General features: G+C 32.6%; 1 protein-coding gene across 16 annotated transcripts in view; it reads right to left on the bottom strand.

The window, feature by feature from the left end:
• DENND4A (DENN domain containing 4A) overlaps nt 1–14417 on the bottom strand; it is a 92722-nt gene that overhangs the window by 34372 nt on the left and 43933 nt on the right. For all 16 annotated transcript variants that reach the window (XM_045581414.1, XM_045581416.1, XM_045581412.1 and 13 more), the window contains 6 exons: nt 12662–12728; nt 11250–11308; nt 8576–8720; nt 8146–8321; nt 3704–3804; nt 447–665 (listed from right to left, as the gene is read on the bottom strand). In XM_045581414.1, coding sequence (XP_045437370.1) covers nt 447–665; nt 3704–3804; nt 8146–8321; nt 8576–8720; nt 11250–11308; nt 12662–12728 — 767 coding nt within the window. The remainder of the gene's footprint in view (nt 1–446; nt 666–3703; nt 3805–8145; nt 8322–8575; nt 8721–11249; nt 11309–12661; nt 12729–14417) is intronic.

The raw sequence follows: 14417 nt of genomic DNA, 5'->3' as shown, positions 1-14417 counted from the left end.
GGGTTTCCCAACATTTTTTTTTTTTTTTTTTACTTTGTGTTATGAACAGAAAATAATATTTGTAAAGCATACTGAAGTAAAACAAATGAAGCTGCTCCAGCCTAGAGGTAACCCTCAAAGGCTACTCGGCATGTCCAACATTGTCTGGCTTCCCTGAAAGCTAAAAGCATCAACATCAACACAACTGTGATGCAAGTGCAATAGTGTATGTTTAGAAATTTCTGTACTTTTCAAATAATTTTTATGCATACTTTTGCCAATGGGATTATACCTAATGTGCCTGAGAAATAACTAGTCCTATGGAAATGGATTACCAACAGAATTGCTATTCACATACTCTCAAAATAGTTATATATTTTGATACATATGAGCTATTGAGCTAGAAAACAAATCACACAAGGTTAAGCTCAATAATGTGACAACTATAAAACTATGCCATCACTTACCTTGTAGGTCAAAAAGAGAGCTTGCATCTGTGGCTGTCTCAGATGGGGCTTGTGTTATTGGTGTTAAGTATGATCTATAACCTTTTAAAATAGAGGCCATGAAACACAAAAATGCCTCTTGGATTTCCAAATCTATCATATGTAACCGCTTTCCAGAATTAAAATCATAGTCATTCATTGCTAAATCCATTAGTCCATCATCTCTTGGTCTCTGCTGCACTGTGAAGAAATAGTTTTAATGTTTCTCCAAATAGTCAAAACTAATGTTAATAATTGTATTATTGTCAATATAAATTTGTTGCATGTGTATATCAAGTCATTATGCTATACACCTTAAACTTACTAGATCTGTATGTCAATTATCCTATATAATAAAGAATATGCAAATTGACCATCACTCCAACATACAAGATGGCCACCCCCATGTGGTCAAAGATGGCTGTCCCCATGTGGACCCAAGAGGCTGCCACAAGATGGCCAGTGGAGAAAGGCAGTTGTGGGCCTTCATGCCAGCAGGGTAGGACAGTTGAGAGGAAACAGGCCTGCAAGGGAGGACAGCAGGGGGCAGTCAAGCTTGCAGGGAGGGGCAGTTAGGGGTGACTGGGCTGACAAAGGAGGGCAGTTGGGGGCGATCAGGCCTTCAGGGGAGGACAATTGGGGGGTACCCAGGCCTACAGGGGAGGGCAGTTGAAGGGAACTAAGCCTTCAAGAATGAGGTGACTGATTTCCGATCAGGGCACATGCCCAGGTTGAAGGCTCAATCTCCAATAGTGGGCGTGTAGGAGGCAGCTAATCAATGATTATCTCTCATCATTGATATTTCTATTTCTCTTTTCCCCTCCCTTCATCTCTGGAATCAATTAAAAAATATATATATATGTATTTTTAATTGAACATAAAATAATTCCTTTTTATCTGATTACTATCAGAAAAAATATTCATGTTATAAAATAATTATATGTAGATTAATAAATGAAGATCATAACAACCATAGCAACTGGACATAGGGTTAAATGCAATAGTCCTTCCTTTCCTCTTTTGTTTCTTTTAAATATAAGTGTTATAGGAGGAACATTCTGGGATTAAAATGTGAAAATCAACTCTTACTCTTTCTGAACAATTCAATGCTAAAGCCATTAGGTAGTAAAAGAATAACTTTATAGTAGAGAAAAAGCCTGGTAGATATCACATAATCAAGTGACCAATGTGAACATTTTCATCAATAATGGGTCATATTGATATAGTGCTCAATCTGATAAGGATACTATGCAATAAACTCAGTGTCACTTCTGTCAAAGTTGCATGATCTGTATTTATCATGAGGACATTCAGACAAACCCATATCATGGACCATTCTACAATAAATATAACCTTCAAAAGTGTCAAGAAAATGAAGAAAAAATTGATGAATTTTTTGGAGAAAAGGACACAAAAGAGACCTGAGAGTAAATGCAACAGCTGATATGCAAATGGGTTCTTTTGCTTTAAAGAACATTACATATTATGATAACTAGCAAAACTAAAAGCAGGCCTGAGAATAATGATGGCAGAAATGCTAATTCCCTGATTTTCATGGTTATATGGTTATACTGTAGTGCTATAGGAAAATGTACTTGTTGGTAGGAAATAAATTTCATTTGGAGGTGATGGGACAGCTATTCTCCAAGGATCAGAAGAAAAAGTTTATGATTGCTTAAAATTTTAAAAACTTTTTAAAATATGAGGAATAAATATCTTAGCAAGTTTTTTTGAGTTCTTATTGTCTAGAAAAATAGAAGTATTAGAAAGAATGTAGGCATTGGAACAGAAGGTTTTAATTATTAGGGTCAACTGAATGATTTCTAAGAAAGTACTTTTTACTTCTTTCAACCTTATTATCCTCACCTCATAGATGCAAAGGTAAAAGAATGTATGTTAAAGTACTCTGAAGCTATAAAATGTTATACAGTCCTGAACTGTCAGTATTGCTTAAAAGTCTGTAGTTCTAAGCTTTAAAATTCTGTACTTCAATAGAGCTAAATGAACTATTTCATTGATTTTAATAATATTTAAGTATTGCTATGTATTCACTGCTGGACTTTTAGCTATTCAAAGGAATTGCATGTACTTTTAGAAAGCAATGAACTAGGTAGTTCAAATTCCATATACAATTTACTTGTTCCATAAGATAAAATTTTATTTATTTGATGTTATTTTATTAATATTCCGATATTTATGAACCACATTCAAATTATCTACACCTGAAGTGAGTTTATTTTGTAAACATTATCTTTCGCCCTAGCCAGTTTAGTTCAGTAGATAGAGTGTAGGCCTGCAGACTGAAGGGTCCCAGGTTCAATTCCTGTCAAAGACACATGCCTAGGCTGCAGGCTTGGTTCCCAGTAGGGGGCACACAGGAAGCAGCCGATCAATGATTCAATGATTCTCTCTTATCGTTGATGCTTTTATATCTCTCTTCCTCTCCCTTCCTCTTGAAAATCAATAAAAACATACTTTTTAAAAAACCAACAAAAGATTGTTTTTCATGTCCTCTTCCATATACTATACTACAGGTTATAAGCCATTTCCTATGCATATATTTCATCTACTACATAAATGAGAACTTCAGATATTGCTACACAATTACTGACCATTTTTCATACAGTAAGTACTGCCCTGAATAGATAGTTACTATAAAATACCAAGAGGATTAGATAAATGAAGATTTAATTCTTTGAATTTTGGATCACTGTCAAGATATTCTTACATAGCTTTTTACTGAAATATTCTATATTCTAATCAATTTACATTTTGATTAATTTCCTAATGCTTGCAGCAAGTTTCTATTTTCAAATTATTTGAAGAAAGCACAGTAGGTGAAAAGCAAATGACCGAGCGCTCACCCTATTGGAAATTAACATTTTCTAATGTAACTGAAACCATCTAATATATTCAAAACTAACTTTCTATTCCATGTGTGAAGAAAATATACAAGCAATAAATGTTTAGTTTTTCCATGATGTTTCAATAACAGTAACATTAAAGAAAACAACCAGCTTAACTTCTTTTTGAATTTTATTATTCTAAAATGGTTCTATAAAAAAGTGAAATAAAAAATAAATCTCCCATTTAGCTTCTAACAAATTCTGCCTATATACTCATTTGCCTTTAAGACTGTAAAAATACTCTCCTTTAGATAAACTTTATATAAGTACAGCAAAGTAACGGGAGTTCTTTTTCAGATTAAATTACTTCCTTTAATTAAGTTAGACACTTACATTTTGCCAATTGCTGGTACAAATTATTCAGAGTGTTCATCAGATTTTTACATGGTTTCTTTGGAAGTATCTTCCAGGCTACATTTTTCTTGTCACCAGTTCTGAGATTAAATGGCAAAAATAATATATTTGTTAGATGAACCTTTTTTGTTGTTGTTGGGGAAGGGGACATATATACTTAATTATGTAAAAAAGAAAAAAGAGAAAACACATTGAACAAAAAAAGAAAACATTTAACAAAATATTCTAGTTAATAGGAGAAAACTATCACTGGGGTAAATTGGAATGTTGAATATTAAAGAGTAATTTATATAAGGATGAAACCCTGCAATAAATATAGCTCAAAAATTTGTAATTATGTTGATATTGAGTACATTGCATATGCACTGGAATCATGCCCATCACTACCAAATTTAATGTGATGGTCATTACTCTTAAACTCCACTTAAGAATCTTTAGATACCTAAATACTGGGAAAATCCTACTATGTGGATTTTTTCTGTTATGGATTAGAAAACTTTCAATAAGCTTATCAAAATACTTTGACATAAATACTGTTTTTTAGTTTCTGAAAAGAAAAATTATTTTGTTTCCTTTTGAAAAGAAATAATCTATAATATTAACTTAATTGAATAAACTAGAATATTCCAAAATACTTTTATAACTATAAAATAGAATATGTGCTTGAAAGTGGTATCTTTAGGGGGGAAAAAAAGTGGTATCTTTGTTTCTATGACAAACTTCTATAATCTCCTTTAGTACCACTATGGCAACAGTTAGTTGCTCTTTAAACTACTGTACATATGGGGTAGGAGGGGAAAAAAATGGTGATAAAATACCATAAAGGTTTTGGACTTAGCTATAACTTTGTTTATTCCACTCTTTATTAAATCTTTTTTTGAAATTTCAATAGCAATGAATACTCATTTTAGAAAACTTGAAAAATGTACAAAAAAAGAGGAAAAGCACATCACTCATGTTTTAACCACAAACATAACGATATAGCGCAGGTGTGAAGTGAAACTTGCTGAACTTTTCCCCCCAAATCTTCCCTAAACTTCCCACAGAACAAAAGGACAAATATCACTCTGAAAATTAAACGAAGAAAAAAGAGTAGATGGGAAAGCTTAAGCAGACAAAGAACAACTGTCTTGGAATCTATCCTATCTTTCCACAAATGAGAATAAAAATATAGATAGGAGAGTCGGCCTGCAGAATGAAGGGTCCCGGGTTCGATTCCGGTCAAGGGCATGTACCTTGGTTGCAGGCACGTTCCCAGTAGGGGGTGTGCAAGAGGCAGCTGATCGATGACTCTCTCATCGATGTTTCTAACTCTCTGTCCCTCTCCGTTCCTCTCTGTAAAAAAATCAATAACAATATATATATTTAAAAAAATATATAGATAGGGCAAGGTCAAATTGCAGGTGTCCTGCCGTGAAGGTTTTATTTCATTTACTAGAGGCCTGACGCACAAAATTTGTGCAAGGGGCTAGGCCTCACAGCTGTGGTGGCTTGCCTTGGCCCTTGCAGCCCTGGCTTTGTCTGGAAAGTCGTTTGGCTGTCTGGTCTAGTTAGCATATTACACTTTTATTATTATAGATAATGTGTCTAGGAGCATGTAATCCTACATTACAATGAGAACACAACATAAAAACAATATTTACATTATTTTTTTGATAAAACTTTGCAACACAGTACTCCCACTGTGTCTTATTTACTATATGCATGCCTGCCTTAGATTAGATTATGAGCAACTTAAGAAAAGGGAGTGTACTTGGTTTACCTTTTTATTCCCAGTGCCTAGCAAAGAAAGTATTCAAGATGTAGCATAAATGAATGAAAAGTATCTTATCATTTCATTAAATCTAATTATTTACATCAAGTAATTAATTTCCTTCTCTAATGCTTGATATCTTCACTTTAAAACTTGGCTGACTAGGACAGGTTAATTTGGTATCTGAATTTGGTTCTATGATAGCTCTCTGCATTTGCATCCATAGTAACGTCATTCACAAGGTAACTATTACATAAATAATTAGCCAGTAATTAATGCTAGATATATTAGTTTGGAGTCAGACAGTGATAGTTTCAAAAATCCAGTTCTGGCAGTATAAATTATGTGCCTTTTGATAAATGACTTAACAATCTAAGCTTTGGTTTTCTTCTGTCACAGGGCTAATAGAAACTACCTCGCAAAATAAAGAGAATAATATGAGACAACTAAGGCTATGCATAAAGCTTTATGACTAGCACATATCAGATTCTAATTGCCCTTTCTTCAGATTCTTGACATTAATAATATACTCTGTATTATATTACAGAGAGGGAAACCAAAAAATTCCATATTCAGAATTTGTTTTTCTTTCAAATTAGGTTGAGGCTCCAGAAATTCTGGATGAAGGAAGGTCAAAAGCTGTTAGTTTATTAGTTTAGTGTTCCCATAGTTTTATAAGGATGATAATATCAAGAAGGAAGCATACTAAAGAATGCAAAGACTCATGTTTCTTTGATTCTTTAATTCATTAGTGATCAAAACAGAAAGATAAAATAATAATTAAAAATTCTGTCAGCCCTGGCTGGTATGGCTCAGTTGGCTAGAGCATCTTCCCATGCACCCAAAGGTTGCTGGTTCGATTCCCAGTCAGGGTCCATATATAGGTTGGGGCACATTCAAGAGGCAACCAATTTATGTTTCTCTCTCACACTGAATATTTCTCTCTTTCTCCCTCCCTTCCGCTCTCTCTAAAATAATCCTCAGGTGAAGATTAAAAAAATTCTTTTAACAAATTGAGAGGAAGTATAAAAAGAGAGAAATGTAATTTATCACCAAAATAAATCTAGTATATACTCATTTCCCATTCTTAATTTCAATTTTTAAAAACATTATATCATGTAACATTAACAAATGGCAAAGAAAAGAGATACTACTTTAATATTTAAAGAGTTAAATATTCTGAGTAAATAATTAAATATTCCTAGTAAATAATTTTTTACTCTATTTATCCCATAAATAAAATGGCTTTTACATACCAAGTACATCCCATATTTCTTGGTTAGGCTTTCTCTGCATAAAAGCTTTTTGACAGCAGACATGTTTTATACTAGAAAATTATTTTTTTGCTAAACTTTTCTGATGATTTAGGTATTTGAAGTTTTGATGTGACAAAATTAGAATTAATGTAAGATTTCAAGATTAAATTAAAAAGCTTTAATATAACACATGCATATTTTAAAATGAAGAAAACCTATTTCACATATACATAAGTTATAAAAGGCATACTAGCTTTTGGGCTTTACTGATAATTATTTTAAGCATGTCCTGTGGATTTAATGTTGTCACTGCATCAATTTCCTCTTTCCTGACTAGCATAAGTATGATTAAACTGAAAATAAGGGATATAAGAGGAACAATTATTAAAAAGCTGAAAATATACAGCTCTAGTAGTAAAACTTAAATATTTTTTCAATAAAAGAGAGAATCTTATAAAATCCTTAAACTCCTAGGATATAAAAGTTAAAAAAAAGTATAATTAAAAAGTGATTTAATGACAGAGGTGGGGGCTAGGAGGACTGGATAAAGGAAGGTGAAGGGACCAGCTAAAGAATATATATACACACTGCCGAAACCGGTTTGGCTCAGTGGATAAAGCGTCGGCCTGGGGACTGAAAGGTTCCGGGTTCGAGTCTGGTCAGGGGCATGTACCTTGGTTGAGGGCACCAGTAGGGGGTGTGCAAGAGGCAGCTGATCGATGATTCTCTCTCATCGATGTTTCTAACTCTCTATCCCTCTCTCTTCCTCTCTGTAAAAAATCAATAAAATATACTTAAAAAAAAAAAAAAAAGAATATATATACACAGAGCCTATGGACACAGACAATAGTGTGATGAGGGCCAAAGGAGGTGGGGCGGGGCTGAATGGAGGTGGACAAAAGGGGGGAGGGAATAGGGGACATCTGTGATAGAGTGAACAATAAAAAAATTTTTAAGTTATTTAAAAATTTTAAAACATTACATTAATTTTTATATGAAGTATCAGTATTCCAAATAGGATTACACTATACTAGAAACAGGATTGAAATACTAATCAAGGTATAGTATTTCAATTCAATTTGTTTCACCCATACTCATTTGACTAAAGGGAAATAAATTTTTTTCTATTTCTAACCTCAATGTCCCTTCTGCTAAATTTCTAGGTAAACATAAGATTATACTGTTTGTTTGTTTTTTAATATTTAAAAAGCTAAGGATGAAAGGTACATTTTCTCATGTCCTAAATCTATCCCACTGTATATAGTAAGAGCTTATTCAAAGATGGTATTAATCCCAAACACAAAAACAATATAGCTAAAGGGAAATTCTAATAAGCATTCATAAAATAAACAATTATACACACAGACTATGAAGTAAAATTTGTGGGTGTAGAATCAGTAAAATATACTTACTGAGAAATGGTGTTGGTATCTAGGTCAACACAACTAACATCTGGTGGAGGGTCATAGAGATCAAAATATCTTGAATCAATTCCTACTATAAATGGACATGGTGCACTCAAGACATCGGCTAGAGCCAATGGGCAGAGAGGAACATACGGGCATGGCCAGTGGAAAGGGAATATCATCTTGGATAAACAAAAAATTAAAGAATATTTAGCTATTTGACACTGAGCATAATTTATCAGCAAGCACAAAAATTATATTTTAAATACTTAGACTTAAAGTCTAATGCTTAATAATTAAAAATGAATTAAATAATTATAACTAGTGTCAATGGTCAGAAAATTTAAATTATTTTTACAACATTAAAATTCATTACACTTTAAATTAAAATAGCTTTAAATCACATATTTTCGTAATTAGAAATGGTGATACTCACAGACACTAATGCTTCCGTCACACTAGTAAGCACAGAAGGCCGTAAGGAATGGATGAGAATCTTATGTTCTGTTACTGCAAACACCAGTAGTGTCACAGCATTTTCAGGGCCTAGATTCTGAAGTAGTGTTGAAAACTTGCCACCACTGTCAACCCAAACAAAAATAAGATAATAAGATAAAGATCCAATAACCTCATTACACAAAATAATGAAAAAAATTCATAATTAGGGTAGAATCTGTATTATATATTCAACTTTAAATGTGATTGCTGATCTTATGTAGGGAAAACTGCATCAGAAACACTGAAAACAATGTGCTTTATGAGGTTTTAAAATCACTGAATTCTTCTGCATTGTATTCATTATGGAAAATGAAAAATCATCTGCTTTATTTTATATATGAAGATCTACCATGTAGGTAATGTCCAAATAAAGAATTTATTTTTTAACAGGTATACTTTGATTGAAAGCAAATCCTTCAATGAAAGTTTTGGCTCATCTTCCACTGTAATAATAATAAAAAAAAAGCTACATGACTGACAGGTCCACCTCCCTTAAGTTAAATACACATATTATTACAAGTAGATAATCTTTTTATATTGTAATAATAGTAATATGAAATCAAGAGCTATCAAGTGATGATATAAATACAAAGCAAATTCACAACCAAAACTTAGACATGTAATGGTTGAGCACAGACCTATGAACCAGGAGATTATGGTTTGGTTCCCGGTCAGGGTACATGCCTGGGTTACAGCAGATGATCAATGATTCTCTCTCATCATTGCTGCTTCTCTCTCCCTCTTCCTCCCCCTCTCCCTTCCTGTCTAAATCAATAAAGATATATATTTTTAAAATCATTTATACATCTTTATAGTAACAAAATACTGACAAGTAAATAACTTTGTAAGCCAACCAGTATTTTGTCTCTGTAATCTATCTATAATAATAAAAGCATAACATCTATAATAATAAAAGTGAAATATGCTAATTAGACTGGACATCCTTCTAGACAAAGCCGGGGCAGCAAGGGAAGCCCAGATCCCGGTGCCAGAGGGAAGCAGGTGTCGGCAGCCAGGGGAAGGAAGGCCAACTCTTGCATGATTTCATGTATCAGGCCTCTAGTGCTAAATAATTGGCTTCGCTGGATTTTTTTTAAATAAAGCAAAATGAATAACAAAAGTCTCTTGGAGAAATGAAAACTATGTCCACAAAGATCTTGTGCATATTCATAGCAGCATTATTCATAGTAGCCAAAAAGCCTATCAACTGATGAATGGATAAATAAAATATAGTATATTCATATACTGAAATATTTGTTGGAACTAAAAAGAAATGAAGTACTGATACACACTGCGTCATGGATGAACCTTGGAAACATTATGCTAAGTGAAAGAAACTAAACACAAAAGGTCAAATATTATATGATTCCATTTATATGAAATAATTAGGATAGGCAAACCTGTGGAGACAGAAACAGATTAGCTATTGCCAAGAGTTGGGGAGGTGCGTGTGTTTGTGTGTGTAGGATGGGAGAAATAGGGAAGGTAAACTGCTAAAGCATATAGGATTTCTTTGTAGAGAGATTAAAATGTTCTAAAAATGATTATAGTGACAGTTGCAAAATTCTGTAAATATAATCAGTAGATTGTACAATTTAATTGAGTGAATTGTTTAATAAGTGAAATATATAGCAAAAAAGCTGTTAATAACAACAACAACAAAAAAGTTCTTGTGAATTTAGAATCATTTTAATATAGTTTCAGTCAGTATTTCTAGTTTATTTTTGGTTAAACAAAGGTTAAGAAAACACTGATCACTCTGGGCCAAGACCTAATGATGAAATAATCTGCAATTTTTACAAAATTAATGTCAAGGATGGCACCTTTTCTCCCTTTGATGTGTGCTACAAAATAACCTAATTATATTGTAGCTATTTCTCTGCAAAATAATTATACAGCTAATTAAATTTCAAGAAATGAAACCACAGAAAAAATATATATTTAATAATTCCTCTGAATTCTTTTTTTTATTTTATTTTTATATTTTTAAAAATATATTTTATTGATTTTGTACAGAGAGGAAGGGAGAGAGATAGAAAGCTAGAAACATCAATGAGAGAGAGTCATTGATCAGCTGCCTCTTGCACACCCCCTACTGGGGATATGCCCGCAACCAAGGTACATGCCCTTGACCGGAATCAAACCTGGGTCCCTTCAGTCCCCAAGCCGACCCTCTATCCATTGAGCCAAACCGGTCTCGGCTCCTCTGAATTCTTAAAGTGATGAAATACATTGTTCTACTCCACGGTTTAATATTTATAGGGATTTTTTTTATTTTGAGATTAAATGGAAAGTTACTTACATTGAATGTTCTTCAGAGAATATTTAAAGCTAAAAATAACTGTTTCATAATCTACATATGTATATACCTATTTATGTAATAGTACTTAACAAATGGATACACAAAATACCAAACACTACCTCAAAAATCTTTTTTTTTTTTTAAGAATGTTAACCTAAATATTAAGTAAATGGAATTTAGATGAAAAAACAGTTAAATGAAAATATTTACGTCAACATTTGAAATTTTACTTAGGAAAGAGAGAAAATACTTGAATGTTATTTGAGCTCACACTAGTTTTAGAGAAATAAACAAAGGAAGTTTTACTTGCCTTAGTGGAAGAGGCGAAGAAACAGGCTGACTGAGGATCAGATTATCGTGTGGTGATAACTGAAAGAGGATTTAAAACAAAGTATTTGAAATACAAAGATAAACTTTAAATACCACTTTCTGGTAAAAACATACAGATTGATGGTGATGTTTCAATATATTCATTCATCAGTATAATCATTTACTAAGATCCTGAAGATGTCTTGATTACTGACCTCTTCTGACTACTAACTCTTCCATTCTAAGCCCTCTATCTTTTCTTCTATTCCTCAATGTTTTCCTAATGCCATTTTAACAAATCTCTATTGAAAGACAAAATTATTAATTTAATACCATAAAACTAGAGTTAGCAAATCCATGGCCTCCAGGGCAAATCCAAGGCCACCTGTTTTTATAAGAACTCATCATTTACATATTATCTCTAGCTGATTTTGTGTAATAACAACAGAGCTGAGATCAAATAGCTTGTAAACACTAAGATATTTACTTTTTGGTCCTCAACAGAAAAAATTTGCCATAAAACAAATGTTTTATGTGTATTCAAACTGACTGCTACATATATTATCTGGCACTAAATACCAAGAAGTAAGACAGAATTGATATATATATATATATATATATATATGTGCAGACTGATGATAAAACTTATCAAATGATATTTTTCTGTATCAGTATAATAATGCAGTTATTTTTATCCACATTTTCAAATTTATGAAGATTTTTACAAGTTTGTAAATATCTATTTGTCAAATGATTTCTAATTTTGAATGATATTCCAATAATGGCTGTGACAGATTTAGTGCAGCACACATAGTGATGTTACATGAAAATGTCTTAATGTAAATCACTTCATAAATGATGATTAAATAAGCAGAAATTTACATATTAAGAGTATAAACAAAAAAAATATGAACAAGAGAAGAAAGTTGCAGGCTGGAAGAGGTTAATCGGGGGAGGGGGAGGATCTACAGAATACTTTCAACAATAAATATTAAAAGGAAAAAGAAGAACTGGGAAAAAGAGAGGGGGAAATAATTTGTTCATTTTAATCTTCCCCCTTCACAAAGGTATGAGCATTCCTTCCTGCAATATAGGAAAATATACAACTTTCCCTTTTGTATATTGTAATATCCTAGGGACCAATGCCAAAACCATAGAGAAACTTTCAAACACAGAATAAATTTAAGAAAATAAGTTCCTTTTTTTTTGTATTCAATATGTCTACTGCCTCCTACTTCTTTAACTCTGCAATTCTTTATTTAAGAAAGAAAAGTTAGTTGTCAATAATGGCTCAAACTCCAAAATAAATTAGCATCTTGTTCTCTTTCAATCTCATTTTTTTTTTCCCATTTAAAATTTTTATTCTTATGTTACATTTTTACAGAGCCAACACTTACATCAAGAAAATCTTACCTGAACTAAAATCCGTGGTCTCTGAGGAGATGGAAAAGGAACTTTATGCATAAAATGAGAAATATGCCTTAAAAACAAACAAAAAACCAATTGATCAAAGTGAGTGCCATATGCTACAAAGGTCAACATGTCATCATAAGTCCAAGTTAAGTCAAAAGCTCGGTGAACCTATAATTTTGAAATCTCTGCTACTATGAAAACAAGTGAACAAACAACCAAAAAATGTTTGTCCCATTAAAGTTGCTTCTACCTAAATTCAATAGCTTCTCATATTAATAGTTGTTCACATTCAACAATGTTTATGTCATGAATATCTCAAAAGCCATTTTACCTCTCCCTACGTACATAATATACAACACATAGGAGATGCGGACAGTATATTTGTAATATATACTTTAGTCAACTATTCATATTTTAAAAATGAAACACCATTTAGAGAGCTCTAGAAAAATGTGAACTATTTCTAAAAGATGAATATACAGACACACCTTGTTTTATTGCACTTCACTTTACAACTTTATAGATGTGTTCTTTACAAACTAAATGCAAGACTCTGCACCAGCAAAAAGATTATGACTCACTTTATTGCAATATTTGCTTTATTACAGTGATCTGGGTTGGAAATCACAATATCTCCAAGGAATGCCTGTACTTTTTATTAATAATAGGTTTTGAGTTTGTTTTTTTCTAGAAATAGATAAAAACTGAGACTGACGTGTTTTGTTTTTGAGCACCATGAAAAAGAAAAAAGAAAACATTAGTGAAAAATCTTTTTTTTTTTTAAGTTATTTTATTACTTTTCTCTTAAATATTATTTCAAAATCATCTTTGTTTCAGAACTGGGGTAATTTCAACAGGATAGAGAACATTAAAAGAGAAATGTATTAATTTTACAAACATGTTTTGACTGCTTGCTATGTATAAGACACTGCCAGACATTTTGGGAATTATAAAAAAAGCATATTACACTACCACTTTATACCGTAAAGGTACTCACAACCTAAGAAAAAAAGATAAGGGGAACGAGTTCCAGAACACACTTTTGTTTGAATTATCTTAAGTCATTAGAACAGCAGAAAACAAAGTGTACTCCATGAACATCTAAAAATATAAAAATCTCCAAAACCCTTCCATGGAGGATCTGCAGGGACAAAACTATTTATTTATTTTTAATCCTCATGAGAGGATATGTTGATTGAATTTGAGAGATATAGGCATTAATGTGAGAGAAAAACGTCAATTGCCTCCCGTATGAGCGCCCTGACTGGAAATCGAAACTGCCACCTTTTGGTGTATGGGACCACGCTCCAATTGAGCCATATTGGCCAGGGCTTCAGTGTATTTGAAAAAAAAAAAAAAGATAATCTGTGGCCTTAGCTCGTTTGGCTCAGTGGATAGAGTGTTGGCCTGCGGACTAAAGGATCCTGGGTTTAATTCTGGTCAAGGGCACATGCCCGGGTTGCAGGCCTGATCCCCATACAGGAGGCAGCCAATCATAGATTCTCTCTCATCACTGATGCTTCCATCTCTCTCTCCCCCTCTCCCTTTCTCTTTGAAATAATAAGTATATTAAAAATAATAATAATCTGTAATGGAAGGGGAAGAATGTATTGTATAAAGCACTTCCGCTGTGCATAGCAGTACAATGGTTGTCTTGAAGAAAAGCATTTGTACAACTGAGTCCACAGCAACATTTAGTTCATGCCAAAAGATCCTTAATATTTGGTTCTATGAAAAACATCCATGAGAATATATG

Source organism: Pipistrellus kuhlii, unplaced genomic scaffold (genome assembly GCF_014108245.1).
Source record: "Pipistrellus kuhlii isolate mPipKuh1 unplaced genomic scaffold, mPipKuh1.p scaffold_m20_p_1, whole genome shotgun sequence".
In the NCBI taxonomy this organism is placed as follows: Eukaryota; Metazoa; Chordata; class Mammalia; order Chiroptera; family Vespertilionidae; genus Pipistrellus; species Pipistrellus kuhlii.
This window is presented reverse-complemented; position numbering and strand designations above follow the sequence as displayed.